General features: G+C 46.2%; 1 protein-coding gene across 1 annotated transcript in view; it reads right to left on the bottom strand.

The window, feature by feature from the left end:
- Positions 1-14306, bottom strand: part of ACAP3 (ArfGAP with coiled-coil, ankyrin repeat and PH domains 3) — a 400069-nt gene that overhangs the window by 212117 nt on the left and 173646 nt on the right. Inside the window, exon 2 of the mRNA XM_063943035.1 lies at positions 1616-1673. Coding sequence (XP_063799105.1) covers positions 1616-1673 — 58 coding nt within the window. The remainder of the gene's footprint in view (positions 1-1615; positions 1674-14306) is intronic.

Below are 14306 nucleotides of genomic sequence, written 5' to 3'. Positions count from 1 at the left end.
CATGATGTCGCTGCATCAGCATCTGTTGACTCAATGAGGTCATATGACTTTCATCATCTGAAGTAAAGCCAATTGATTTGAACATACTTTACTATTGTGCGCCTCAACTTTTTCTTTCACCATTGTTCAGATTTGGCTTGGAAGGGCCTTGAAGAGGAGTGCTGCAAGAATCAATGGACATTGGGGGTTATTGAGAGTTGTTAGAAAACCAAAAAAAGTTAGCAATTGGGAAAAACCATGTGCAGTGCAGGTGCGGCTGATATAACATGTGCACAGAGAGTTAGATTTGGACGGGTTATATTGTTTCTGTGCAGGGTAAATACTGGCTGCTTTATTTTTACACTGCAATTTAGATTTCAGTTTGAACACACCCCACCCAAATATAATCTCTCTGCACGTTACATTTGCCACACCTACAGTGCAACATGGTTTTGCCCAATTGCTAACATTTTTGGTTTGCTAACAACTCTGAATAACCCACATTGTCTGGTACTGTTTACAATAATTCATACCAATATCTGCGCAAATTAGGACATCCACAGTAGCCCGGCACGCTCAGATAGTCTAAACACCTGCTCCCGGTGACCAAGCCAATAAATCCAATATGAACCACACACACACGGATGCACTCAAGGGAGATTGAAATCAATTAGATAAAGCATTTTGCTGAATGGTCAACGTTTCAGAGGACCATTTATTCCTCCTTCGTCAGGACATACTGTGCAGAATATAGCAGGCTGATGCCACAACTATATCAGAGAGGGTTACAGTTAAATTGCCGGCTGTTGGGATCCCAGCGTTCAGGATACCGATGCTGAAATCCCGAAAGCGACAATGCCGCCAGCCAGAATCCTGACGCACTAAGGCTATTCCCACTTGTGGGTGTCCACGACACCCACAGAGTGGGAATAGATCTGGTGACGAGCGCAGCGAGTCACTGAGCCCGCAAGGGGACTCTCTGCGCTCGCCCCACTGCTGGCATTCTGGCGGGATGCTGCTGTCAGGGTACTGACAGACGGCATCCTGTCCGCCAGTAGACCGTATATAATCCGTCAGACAGACGAGATGCAGTAGGTGTCTGCACACAAGTACAGTCAGAGCTGCTTGTGGGGTAAGACAATCACACACGCTGGCAGTCCCTAGCTTATCTGTTTCCAAAAACAAAAAGTTTATTTTATTGTATTGCATTCCAGTTGCACACTCAGACATTGCATTGCTTTTTATTTTAGATGTGTCCGTGTCAGAGCCAGTTAATGTCTTGTGTGCAGTTTCCTTGTCATCTGGTGTCCAGACAGGCAGTAGGTTGGCCCAGATTTGTGATATGTGGATACATGGAAATGTGAGGATGGACAGTGCCAGAGAATGCTCCCTCAGCACAAACGTCTTACATGCTCTAGAGCTCTCTGGAAAACATTTTAAGGAATGTTTCCAACTCACTGCTTGCAGATGTTGAGCCCCGACTGCCCGTCAGTGTTGTTATAGGTATCTACAGAGCAGCAATGAGGCCAGTCACTCATGTGTTGGGAGCTGTAGGGAAGAGGCTGAAAGGAGTCAGACTGTGTGTGTGTGACAACGGTGACCCCAAGGTGCTGCGTACACTCCACATATTCCTCACCTTGTCAAGTTTGGCTTCAATTTCTACCACATCTGTTTCCACCTCATCTATCGCTGCCCTGCAGGGAAAAAGGAAAATGCTGGTTAAGTTACTTGCACAGACGGTGCTTATTGTAAGCAATCTACGGTGAGGTCCCTTGTTTCATGGTTGCAAAAAAGCTTAAAGGATGGGAAAGCAGAAGATGGCCTCACGTCAACACAACATCGTAATAACTTTGCTTTAGGGATCACCAAACTTGGGTGTGGATTATTAGATCTATACTAAAAAGGTCTACAGTCAATAGGACTACCACTAATGGTAGACATGCATTAGGCCGACAGGGTCAAAAGGTCGACATAGAATAGGGAGACAGCAGAAAAGATCAACAGGGTCAAAAGGTCGACGTGGAAATGGTAAACACAATTGTTTTGTATTTTTGGGTATTTTGTCACTTTTCTGCCACAAACAAGTCCCATTAGTGTACCACGTCCCTTCGCTATTCTTTGGGCAGGTTAACAGGTTACTATTCCCAATGATAGCCCACGTGGATGATAAAGTATGAAAAAGTAAATTAAATAAAAAAATTAAAAAAACAACCTTGTGTCGACCATTTGTGCGTTGACCACTGTCATATCGACCTTGTCGACCTTTTGACCTAAAACATGTCTGCCATTAGTGGTCAACCTAATGACTATAGATAGACCTTCTTAGTGTAGAGCTATAGACCGGATACCAGCAAATTTACATTTGTATACTTAATGAAATTCAAGTAATCTTCTAAATAATAAATAGTGATTACTTGAATTTTGCTACAGACAAAACATAATGGAGATAAGACTAATTTGACGCAAAGGACTGGTATAGAATTTGGCTATACAAGTGAGAGGCTAAAGTGGACAGATGTAGGCATTCTGAGCGTATGGATTACATGGAGAATAAGAGCTATTATAAGTAAATCAGCTGTTACGCCTATATCAAAATACAACACACTGCATGGTAAAAGGCAGGGACGTGTGGTGAGCTAAATGGCTCAGGAGGCACTGGCTAACCCCAGAGCCAGATTTACATGCAATATATGAGCCAAAGGGTGCATCTGGGCATTATACACAGGTGCAGCAGTATAAACTCCTGGAAATCTGGTGAGTTTTGATTAGAGATGTGTGGAAAGGATACACAGGTGAGGCACTGCCTCACCTGCCATAGACTTTTTACTCCAGAGTTTGGGCTATAAAAATCATTAGAATAATGCAAAGAAGATATTTCAAACAAATTATCAGTATTTTTCATATATTTTATTCAGTCAAAACTCTGGTTTAAACGTAAGTATGACAGGAAAGGCTCTGCCTCACCTGCCTTACCCGCCTCACCCCACCGCACGTCACTGGTAAAAGGTGGATACCACCACAATCATCATCAAGCAAGTAGATCAACCCTATTTTTTCTTTACATTGATGGGTGTGGCACCCTTGATTTTTATTTTGTCTACTTGATGCACTTTTCATGTGTTTTAGTAATGTACAAAATGAAAGAAAAATGACAGATGAGGGTGAACGAGCCCTGATTATTATCTCATGGGTTCGTCATAAATACTTATCAAAGACATATCATATCTCTAACATAAGGGCAGATGTATTAAGCCTGGAGAAGTGATAAAGCAGTGATAAAGAAGTGATAAGTGCAAGGTGATAACGAACCAGCCAATCAGCACCTGTCATTTTTCAGACCCGTAATGATTGGCTGGTGCGTTAGCACCTTGAACTTATCACTTCCTTATCACTGCTTTATCATTTCTCCAGGCTTAATACATCTGCCCCAATGTAACTGGTCAGCAAATGTGAAACCATCTCAAAGCTCATACAAGTAGAAGACACTTGTCACGGGTGATGCTTCAATACACATCAGTGGACATACAGTATTTTGTCCTGGTGAACGCTTTGCACTTTAAATTCTACATGTATAAATTATGCACCATCCAGCTGCCCCACCAATCGCTCTTCTCTACAGACTCATTTTGCACATTAAATCTCTGCTAGCTGGAACAATGAGAGGAAGGAAATAGACTATATTGGACGCTGGTTCTAGAAAGGCTCGTGTGCTCAGCAATCTGTAGCTGGATACTACCAACCACTTGGCTTATACAGCTAGAGTCCCATCCTGCTGACTCCAACAAAGGACTGATTCACTGGTCTTTGTCATGATCACAAAAGGCTTATTTTGCAACCAGTAAGAATGCAGCACAGGACAATATTTTAATGAAAAGGCACACTGCAGGATGCGTCCGACCGCCATCACATATACTAAGTAGATAAGATTAATTGTCTTTACTGCGTAGCTGGCAACCATCAGATTCCCCAGGAAAGATCCAGATTTTGATGTTCAGCCCCAGTAAATGTCCTTTTTCAAAGGTTTATTATTGTTCTACATACTAGGAAACATTTTGTACGTCAGCTCTTTTCTGTCCACTGTTCATTAAAAAATAATAATTATAATTATACTTCAGACATTATGCTCAATCCAATTAGCCAAGAGCTCACTATAAGTCGCATATATGGAGCATATGGACTCTCAGATTTTTGTCCACAGCCATATAGGCCTGCATACAAAAATCTATAACTTCGGGGTAAGACCGGCCTGCGAGGGGGGGCGAGTTGCGTGATCATCAGCGGCATTTCTATGCAGCTGCAATGGTAACTCACCCTTTTCATGGCTAACTGGTCTGATCCCTTAATGTCCAGGGATTATTTTGTCAATATATATAATAAAAAATAGAGAGACACTCAAAATAACACAGCTGCACTAGAGTTCTTAGCATAAGAAATTTGTTGAAAACAATGATATGACGTTGTGGCAAATAGTCACACATATGAAAAGCTGCTGACAGAAGGATGGTAACTTTCCTGTTTCCTCCTCTGGAGTTTGCTCCTATTGTTGTTTTGGGTGTATTTATGCTCTTCCCATATCGGCTGACAGCAAGCTTCCTGTCACAAGGCCATGTTTCCCATCCACCCTGCTGCCATGTGCAAGGATGTGCTTCCTGGTGCTAAAGCTTTGTTGTTTCTTTTTTTTTTTTTTTCAATATATTGATTTGGATACTCCTTAAGTGCACTACACAGCAACTGAGAACAATATTGGTGAGAGAGAAAGATGAAAAAGAGTGAGGAATAGAAATAGAGAGAGAAGGAAGGAAGGAAGGAAGGAAGGAAGGAAGGAAGGAAGGAAGGAAGGGAAGAAAAAAAGAAAAAGAAAGATGAAAGGAAGAAAAAGGAGAGAGAGAGAGAGAGAGAGAGAGAGAGAGAGAGAGAGAGAGATGAGAGAGAGATGAGAGAGAGAGAGAGAGAGAGAGAGAGAGAGAGAGAGAGAGAGAGAGAGAGAGAGACTACTTGTGAGGGAAAGTTTTGTTTTGTTTTTTGCAGTAAACATGACCGGCGATGACCCGCGGTCATCGCAATGATGCTAATCGCATATGTACTAACATATGCGATTAGTATCGCAATGTGATTCCAGGGGTGCCTGCGATCAATGATGGTCCACAGGAGAGGGTTTGTGGCGGCGTCCCGGGAGTGACGTGTGCAGGGAGTCCCCTGGCTCCTCCTCCTCCCCCGTGCAGCCGGAAGGAGACAAGGCTGTGCTGCAGGGGAGAAGGAGGTGGGGGGCCGCAGCTTACTCACACAGGTATGCCGGGAGGTGGGAGGACGTTGTGAGCGGCGCGGGTCAGCGGCAGGATGCGGTGGCGGTAAGAAGCCCATTGGCTTCTATAGAGTATCGCCATCAAAAGATGCCGATACCCTCGGTGGCGTAAACCTGGCGGCGGGGTCTTAGTACATTTGAAAATGCGGTAAAACCCCCAAAAACAGGGGGTTTTACCGCATTTTTCCCTTGGTACAACCCGCCCTAAAGGTTTTAGTTGTCATACACTCATATGTTTTGACTATTCTAAGCTGTTGTTGGTATTTCATTATCAGCATAACAATATGATGATGAATAGGAGGCAGCCTAGGATATCCCTGATGCAGTTGTGTACTCCATTATCCAGCAAGTGTCCAATTGTAAGAGCACATTTCCCTATCTGCCATCTAGTAATGTGCAAGAATGTACTGCCAGTGATAAATCATTCTTTTCCCTCAATGCGATGATTTGTTATCCATTTTTACTGCAGTCTGGCATCAATATTCACCCTCATGCATTAAGCACACATTAATTACCCTACAAAACCATTAATACTTAACAATCCCTAAACCAAAATTCCAGACCACCGCATACCACAGCACCTCCAGTCTACACTGCAGATGGACAGGTGCTCTAAAACACATTATCTGGGAGCCAGAATCAACTTATTAGAGACATCAAAATAAGAATTTACTTACCGATAATTCTATTTCTCGGAGTCCGTAGTGGATGCTGGGGTTCCTGAAAGGACCATGGGGAATAGCGGCTCCGCAGGAGACAGGGCACAAAAGTAAAGCTTTCCGATCAGGTGGTGTGCACTGGCTCCTCCCCCTATGACCCTCCTCCAAGCCAGTTAGGTACTGTGCCCGGACGAGCGTACACAATAAGGGAGGAATTTTGAATCCCGGGTAAGACTCATACCAGCCACACCAATCACACCGTACAACTTGTGATCTAAACCCAGTTAACAGTATGATAAGAGCGGAGCCTCTGAAAAGATGGCTCACAACAATAATAACCCGATTTTTGTAACTATGTACAAGTATTGCAGATAATCCGCACTTGGGATGGGCGCCCAGCATCCACTACGGACTCCGAGAAATAGAATTATCGGTAAGTAAATTCTTATTTTCTCTATCGTCCTAGTGGATGCTGGGGTTCCTGAAAGGACCATGGGGATTATACCAAAGCTCCCAAACGGGCGGGAGAGTGCGGATGACTCTGCAGCACCGAATGAGAGAACTCCAGGTCCTCCTTAGCCAGGGTATCAAATTTGTAGAATTTAGCAAACGTGTTTGCCCCTGACCAAGTAGCTGCTCGGCAAAGTTGTAAAGCCGAGACCCCTCGGGCAGCCGCCCAAGATGAGCCCACCTTCCTTGTGGAATGGGCATTTACATATTTTGGCTGTGGCAGGCCTGCCACAGAATGTGCAAGCTGAATTGTATTACACATCCAACTAGCAATAGTCTGCTTAGAAGCAAGAGCACCCAGTTTGTTGGGTGCATACAGGATAACAGCAAGTCAGTTTTCCTGACTCCAGCCGTCCTGGAACATATTTTCAGGGCCCTGACAACATCTAGCAACTTGGAGTCCTCCAAGTCCCTAGTAGGTGCAAGGCACCACAATAAGCTGGTTCAGGTGAAACACTGACACCACCCTAGGGAGAGAACTGGGGACGAGTCCGCAGCTCTGCCCTGTCCGAATGGACAAACAGATATGGGCTTTTTTTGAGAAAAAAACACCAATTTGACACTCGCCTGGTCCAGGCCAGGGCCAAGAGCATGGTCACTTTTCATGTGAGATGCTTCAAATCCACAGATTTGACTGGTTTTAAACCAATGTGATTTGAGGAATCCCAGAACTACGTTGAGATCCCACAGTGCCACTGGAGGCACAAAAGGGGGTTGTATATGCAATACTCCCTTGACAAACTTCTGGACTTCAGGAACTGAAGCCAATTCTTTCTGGAAGAAAATCGACAGGGCCGAAATTTGAACCTTAATGGACCCCAATTTGAGGCCCATAGACACTCCTGTTTGCAGGAAATGCAGGAAACGACCGAGTTGAAATTTCTTTGTGGGGCCTTCCTGGCCTCACACCACGCAACATATTTTCGCCACATGTGGTGATAATGTTGTGCGGTCACCTCCTTTCTGGCTTTGACCAGGGTAGGAATGACCTCTTCCGGAATGCCTTTTTCCCTTAGGATCCGGCTTTCCACCGCCATGCCGACAAACGCAGCTGCAGTAAGTCTTGGAACAGACATGGTACTTGCTGAAGCAAGTCCCTTCTTAGCGGCAGAGGCCATAAGACCTCTGTAAGCATCTCTTGAAGTTCCGGGTACCAAGTCCTTCTTGGCCAATCCGGAGCCATGAGTATAGTTCTTACTCCTCTACGTCTTATAATTCTCAGCACCTTAGGTATGAGAAGCAGAGGAGGGAACACATACACCGACTGGTACACCCACGGTGTTACCAGAACGTCCACAGCTATTGCCTGAGGGTCTCTTGACCTGGCGCAATACCTGTCCCGTTTTTTGTTCAGACGGGACGCCATCATGTCCACCTTTGGTATTTCCCAACGGTTTACAATCATGTGGAAAAAACTTCCCGATGAAGTTTCCACTCTCCCGGGTGGAGGTCGTGCCTGCTGAGGAAGTCTGCTTCCCAGTTTCCATTCCCGGGATGAAACACTGCTGACAGTGCTATCACATGATTTTCCGCCCAGCGAAAAGTCCTTGCAGTTATTGCCATTGCCCTCCTGCTTCTTGTGTCGCCCTGTCTGTTTACGTGGGCGACTGCCGTGATGTTTTTCCCACTGGATCAATACCGGCTGACCTTGAAGCAGAGGTCTTGCTAAGCTTAGAGCATTATAAATTTACCCTTAGCTCCAGTATATTTATGTGGAGAAAAGTCTCCAGACTTGATCACACTCCCTGGAAATTTTTTCCTTGTGTGACTGCTCCCCAGCCTCTCGGGCTGGGCTCCGTGGTCACCAGCATCCAAACCTGAATGCCGAATCTGCGGCCCTCTAGAAGATGAGCACTCTATAACCACCACAGGAGAGACACCCTTGTCCTTGGATATAGGGTTATCCGCTGATGCATCTGAAGATGCGATCCGGACCATTTGTCCAGCAGATCCCACTGAAAAGTTCTTGCGTGAAATCTGCCGAATGGAATTGCTTCGTAGGAAGCCACCATTTTTACCAGGACCCTTGTGCAATGATGCACTGTTTTTAGGAGGTTCCTGACTAGCTCGGATAACTCCCTGGCTTTCTCTTCCGGGAGAAACACCTTTTTCTGGACTGTGTCCAGAATCATCCCTAGGCACAGCAGACGTGTCGTCGGGATCAGCTGCGATTTTGGAATATTTAGAATCCACCCGTGCTGTTGTAGCAGTATCCGAGATAGTGCTACTCCGACCTCCAACTGTTCCCTGGACTATGCCCTTATCAGGAGATCGTCCAAGTAAGGGATAATTAAGACGCCTTTTCTTCGAAGAAGAATCATCATTTCGGCTATTACCTTGGTAAAGACCCGGGGTGCCGTGGACAATCCAAACGGCAGCGTCTGAAACTGATAGTGACAGTTCTGCACCACGAACCTGAGGTACCCTTAGTGAGAAGGGCAAATTTGGGACATAGAGGTAAGCATCCCTGATGTCCCGGGACACTATATAGTCCCCTTCTTCCTGGTTCGTTATCACTGCTCTGAGTGACTCCATCTTGATTTGAACCTTTGTAAGTGTTCAAAAAAATTTTTAGAATAAGTCTCACCTAGCCTTCTGGCTTCAGTACCACAATATAGTGTGGAATAATACCCCTTTTCTTGTAGTAGGAGGGGTAATTTAATTATCACCTGCTGGGAATACAGCTTGTGAATTTTTTCCCATACTGCCTCCTTGTCGGAGGGAGACCTTGGTAAAGCAGACTTCAGGAGCCTGCGAAGGGGAAACGTCTCGACATTCCAATCTGTACCCCTGGGATACTACTTGTAGGATCCAGGGGTCCTGTATGGTCTCAGCGCCCTGCTGAGAACTTGTCAGAAGCGGTGGAACGCTTCTGTTCCTGGGAATGGGCTGCCTGCTGCAGTCTTCTTCCCTTTCCTCTATCCCTGGGCAGATATGATCTTATAGGGACGAAAGGACTGAGGCTGAAAAGACGGTGTCTTTTTCTGCAGAGATGTGACTTAGGGTAAAAACGGCGGATTTTCCAGCAGTTGCCGTGGCCACCAGGTCCGATGGACCGACCCCAAATAACTCCTCTTCCTTTATACGGCAATACACCTTTGTGCCGTTTGGAATCTGCATCACCTGACCACTGTCGTGTCCATAACATCTTCTGGCAGATATGGACATCGCATTTACTCTTGATGCCAGAGTGCAAATATCCCTCTGTGCATCTCGCATATATAGAAATGCATCCTTTAAATGCTCTATAGTCAATAAAATACTGTCCCTGTCAAGGGTATCAATATTTTTAGTCAGGGAATCCGACCAAGCCACCCCAGCTCTGCACATCCAGGCTGAGGCGATCGCTGGTCGCAGTATAACACCAGTATGTGTGTATATACTTTTTATGATATTTTCCAGCCTCCTGTCAGCTGGTCCTTGAGGACGGCCCTATCTATAGACGGTACCGCCACTTGTTTTGATAAGCGTGTGAGCGCCTTATCCACCCTAAGGGGTGTTTCCCAACGCGCCCTAACTTCTGGCGGGAAAGGGTATACCGCCCATAATTTTCTATCGGGGGGAACCCACGCATCATCACACACTTTATTTAATTTATCTGATTCAGGAAAAACTACGGTAGTTTTTTCACATCCCACATAATACCCTCTTTTGTGGTACTTGTAGTATCAGAAATATGAAACACCTCCTTCATTGCCTTTAACGTGTGGCCCTAATAAGGAATACGTTTGTTTATTCACCGTCGACACTGGATTCAGTGTCCCTGTCTGTGTCGACCGACTAAAGTAAACGGGCGTTTTAAAACCCCTGACGGTGTTTTTGAGACGTCTGGACCGGTACTAATTGTTTGTCGGCCGTCTCATGTCGTCAACCGACCTTGCAGCGTGTTGACATTATCACGTAATTCCCTAAATAAGCCATCCATTCCGGTGTCGACTCCCTAGAGAGTGACATCACCATTACAGGCAATTGCTCCGCCTCCTCACCAACATCGTCCTCATACATGTCGACACACACGTACCGACACACAGCACACACACAGGGAATGCTCTGATAGAGGACAGGACCCACTAGCCCTTTGGAGAGACAGAGGGAGAGTTTACCAGCACACACCAAAAACGCTATAATTATATAGGGACAACCTTATATAAGTGTTTTCCCTTATAGCATCTTTTTTATATATTTCTAACGCCAATTTAGTGCCCCCCCTCTCTGTTTTAACCCTGTTTCTGTAGTGCAGTGCAGGGGAGAGCCTGGGAGCCTTCCCTCCAGCCTTTCTGTGAGGGAAAATGGCGCTGTGTGCTGAGGAGATAGGCCCCGCCCCTTTTTCGGCGGCCTCGTCTCCCGCTCTTAACGGATTCTGGCAGGGGTTAAATATCTCCATATAGCCTCCGGAGGCTATATGTGAGGTATTTTTAGCCAAAATAGGTATTCATTTGCCTCCCAGGGCGCCCCCCTCCCAGCGCCCTGCACCCTCAGTGACTGCCGTGTGAAGTGTGCTGAGAGGAAAATGGCGCACAGCTGCAGTGCTGTGCGCTACCTTTAGAAGACTGAGGAGTCTTCTGCCGCCGATTCTGGACCTCTTCTTACTTCAGCATCTGCAAGGGGGCCGGCGGCAAGGCTCCGGTGACCATCCAGGCTGTACCTGTGATCGTCCCTCTGGAGCTGATGTCCAGTAGCCAAGAAGCCAATCCATCCTGCACGCAGGTGAGTTCACTTCTTCTCCCCTAAGTCCCTCGTTGCAGTGATCCTGTTGCCAGCAGGACTCACTGTAAAATAAAAAACCTAAGCTAAACTTTTCTAAGCAGCTCTTTAGGAGAGCCACCTAGATTGCACCCTTCTCGGCCGGGCACAAAAATCTAACTGGCTTGGAGGAGGGTCATAGGGGGAGGAGCCAGTGCACACCACCTGATCGGAAAGCTTTACTTTTGTGCCCTGTCTCCTGCGGAGCCGCTATTCCCCATGGTCCTTTCAGGAACCCCAGCATCCACTAGGACGATAGAGAAATACATTTTTGTTCATCCCACAAATTGGGTGTCCAAACTATGGGCCTAATTCAGACCCTGTCGCTGATGTGCGAAAATCGTCAAGTGATCTTTGCACATCTGCACATGTGTGGACGCCGGTACGCGCATGTGCCAGGTCCTAAACTGCGTTCTATGGAAAACGCAGTTTAAGACCTGGAGGGGGCGGGAAAGGGGCATCGACGCTCCGTTTAAGGGGTGCGGTTTGGACAACGGAGGCGTGTACGGATCGTTGCTGGACCGGGTAACCAAAAACATGGTGTGTAGCTACTCGAAAAACATGCAAAAGCACCACCGCCGTGCAAAGCTTTTGCATGTCTACTGGGGAAGGGGGAAGGGGGGGGGGGGGGGGCCGGCATGCGGGCCACACTTGCCCTGTGATGGGAATCCCTCGGCATGCCTAAGAATTTAAGAATTTGATCGCAGATGTGCGATCAGGTCTGAATTACCCCCTATGTTACTGTGCATAGATCTCCCAGCAGTTCTGAATCCTAAAAAGATGCATGGCTGAGTCAGGTAGATTTCCTCAACCCCCTGCATTACAGTTACGGTGCTCTACTATAAAGATAAGGTCACCTATTGCTAAATGCGGCTCATAGGAAGTACATTCGTAAATACCCCTATTCTAACACCTGGAGCACATGGTCAGTCGCACAGAATGGATACTGTAGCTCTTAGTTACTCCTGCATAATATAAACCTGGAGGATAATAGAGTATAACTCGTCAGCAGACAGGAGTTTTTAAAACATAATATTCTTGCATAACTGTTGCTGAAGCACTTCACCTGCATGCAGTCATCAGAGAGCAAAGGAAATCTGTAACACACTTCAAGCCAACCAAGAACACTGAAAGGACCACTTTACTCAGACAGTATTTGACATGTAAAAGGGCTGCTGTTTTGCCACACTCACCCTCATGTTCCTTTGAAACAGCTGAATTAAACTCTATTTACCCTACACCTAGCTCAGTTTTGCTTAATTTTTGTATATAAAAATAGTCTCTATAGTAACCTTTTTCTATAGCTACAGTATCTATAGCAGTGATTTTCAACCTGTTTTAACTCGCGGCACACCAAACAATATTTTAAAATTGGCAAGGCGCACCATCAGTTTCCCACGGGGAAAAAAAACACACACTTTGGCCCTCAGAGTAAAAAATAATCCACACATGCATTGGCCTACACAGAAAAAAACAATCACATTAACCCCCACATAAATCATGTTGCTCCTTACATAAATCCTATTGCTCTCCACAAAAATCAATCACATTGCTCCCCAGATAAATCATGTTGCTCCCACATAAAATAATCACATTGCTCCCCACATAAATCCTATTGCTCCCTACGTGAATTAGTCACATTGTTCCCCCCATAAATCCTTTTGCTCCCCACAGCAGAAATAAAATAACAAATATTAGCCCCTTCCTGTCAGCTGCCCTTCTCCCTGTCTCTCAGTGGCGGGGGTTGTTCATAGTAGAGTGCTGCGAATACTGAGCAGCGGATGGTCGGGCAGGTGTGGATGTGGGTGGACAGGGAAAGTTGTGGACGCGGGCAGGAACTGGAAGATGTGTATGCAGGCGGGTGAGCTGGCTGGGTGGTGAGACGATGCGGCCGTGACCTATGATGTCACACCGCCGCGTCTTCAATGCTTCGGTTACAACTGATCCTCTAAGAAGAGTCTGGGCCACAGTTTGCTCTGAAGGTGCAGGCAGTGACTCTGACTCCACGGCACACCATGCAACTGGTCGCGGCACACTAGTGTGCCACGGCACACTGGTTGAAAAAGCCTGATCTATAGCAACCATAATTTGTTAATGACTAGCTGCTCCCTCAGCACAGGTCATACAGGGTTTCCCCATGTTATGTCAATAATTCTTAATGCATTTGTTATGCAGTAACGCCCAATGGTGGGAGAAACAAGATATCAATCACTAAAAACATATCTACCACTGAGAAAAGACCCCCTCCGCCCAGTTACACAGCTGTCAAACTGTAAGACTATACCTCACTGTTACAAAGGTACAAGCTTACTACAGGCTATTTTACACTTCGGAAGGAGAGGCACTTCTGTAGACTCTCTTTCCATTTTAATAAATTGTGGCAGTACAATAGAAAAAGATCCCTTAGCTGAGAGAGAGAGAGAGCGAGAGGGGGGAGGGGAGGTATATCATACCTTTGTAAAGCAGCTCAATGTAACCACTGCTGCCTTAGAATAACATGGTACATACGTGATCACTGATGTAACCAGCGCAACCAGATATTTAGGTGTATCCATCATCTACACATTGTGGAATCAACTATTTTGTGGGCTGACCCAATAGTAAAAAAAAACGGATAAGCGGGGGCATGGCCTGAGCAGCCAGACATGTTTTATGTGAGCTCCTGCAAAACCCCTTATATATCAGGGTTTTATAGCTCTATCCCCACCCTTTCTGTGGACTCACCCCTCCTGCTTGCATTAGAGGACCTGTCCCAACGACACCGAGTGGCCCCTGCTGCCCCTACAGAGGACCGAGGAGGTGTGTACATTGCGGCCGAGTCTGCGTCCTGAGCCATGGACTGGAGTATGTGACATAGCCGGCCCGGACATCCAGACCTGCCGCTTTACCTGCTCCCTCCCACCTGCTCTGAGTCCTTGGACCTCACTGTTCGCATGTCCTGGGGGGTCCCTCTGAGCAAATAAGGTGTAGGCTGCTTGGTTCTGTTATCTGGGAACCTGGAGGACTCATTCCCAGTGACTTTCCAAGTGTGCGTTCGACCTTTGTTAGTGGGAATATTTACTATCGGATACTGATTCTTTGCAGTTGCTCAATAGTTATCACGGGATGTAACC

Source organism: Pseudophryne corroboree, chromosome 10 (assembly GCF_028390025.1).
Source record: "Pseudophryne corroboree isolate aPseCor3 chromosome 10, aPseCor3.hap2, whole genome shotgun sequence".
NCBI lineage: Eukaryota > Metazoa > Chordata > Amphibia > Anura > Myobatrachidae > Pseudophryne > Pseudophryne corroboree.
The sequence above is the reverse complement of the archived record's forward strand: the minus strand, read 5'-3'. Positions and strand labels throughout refer to the sequence as shown.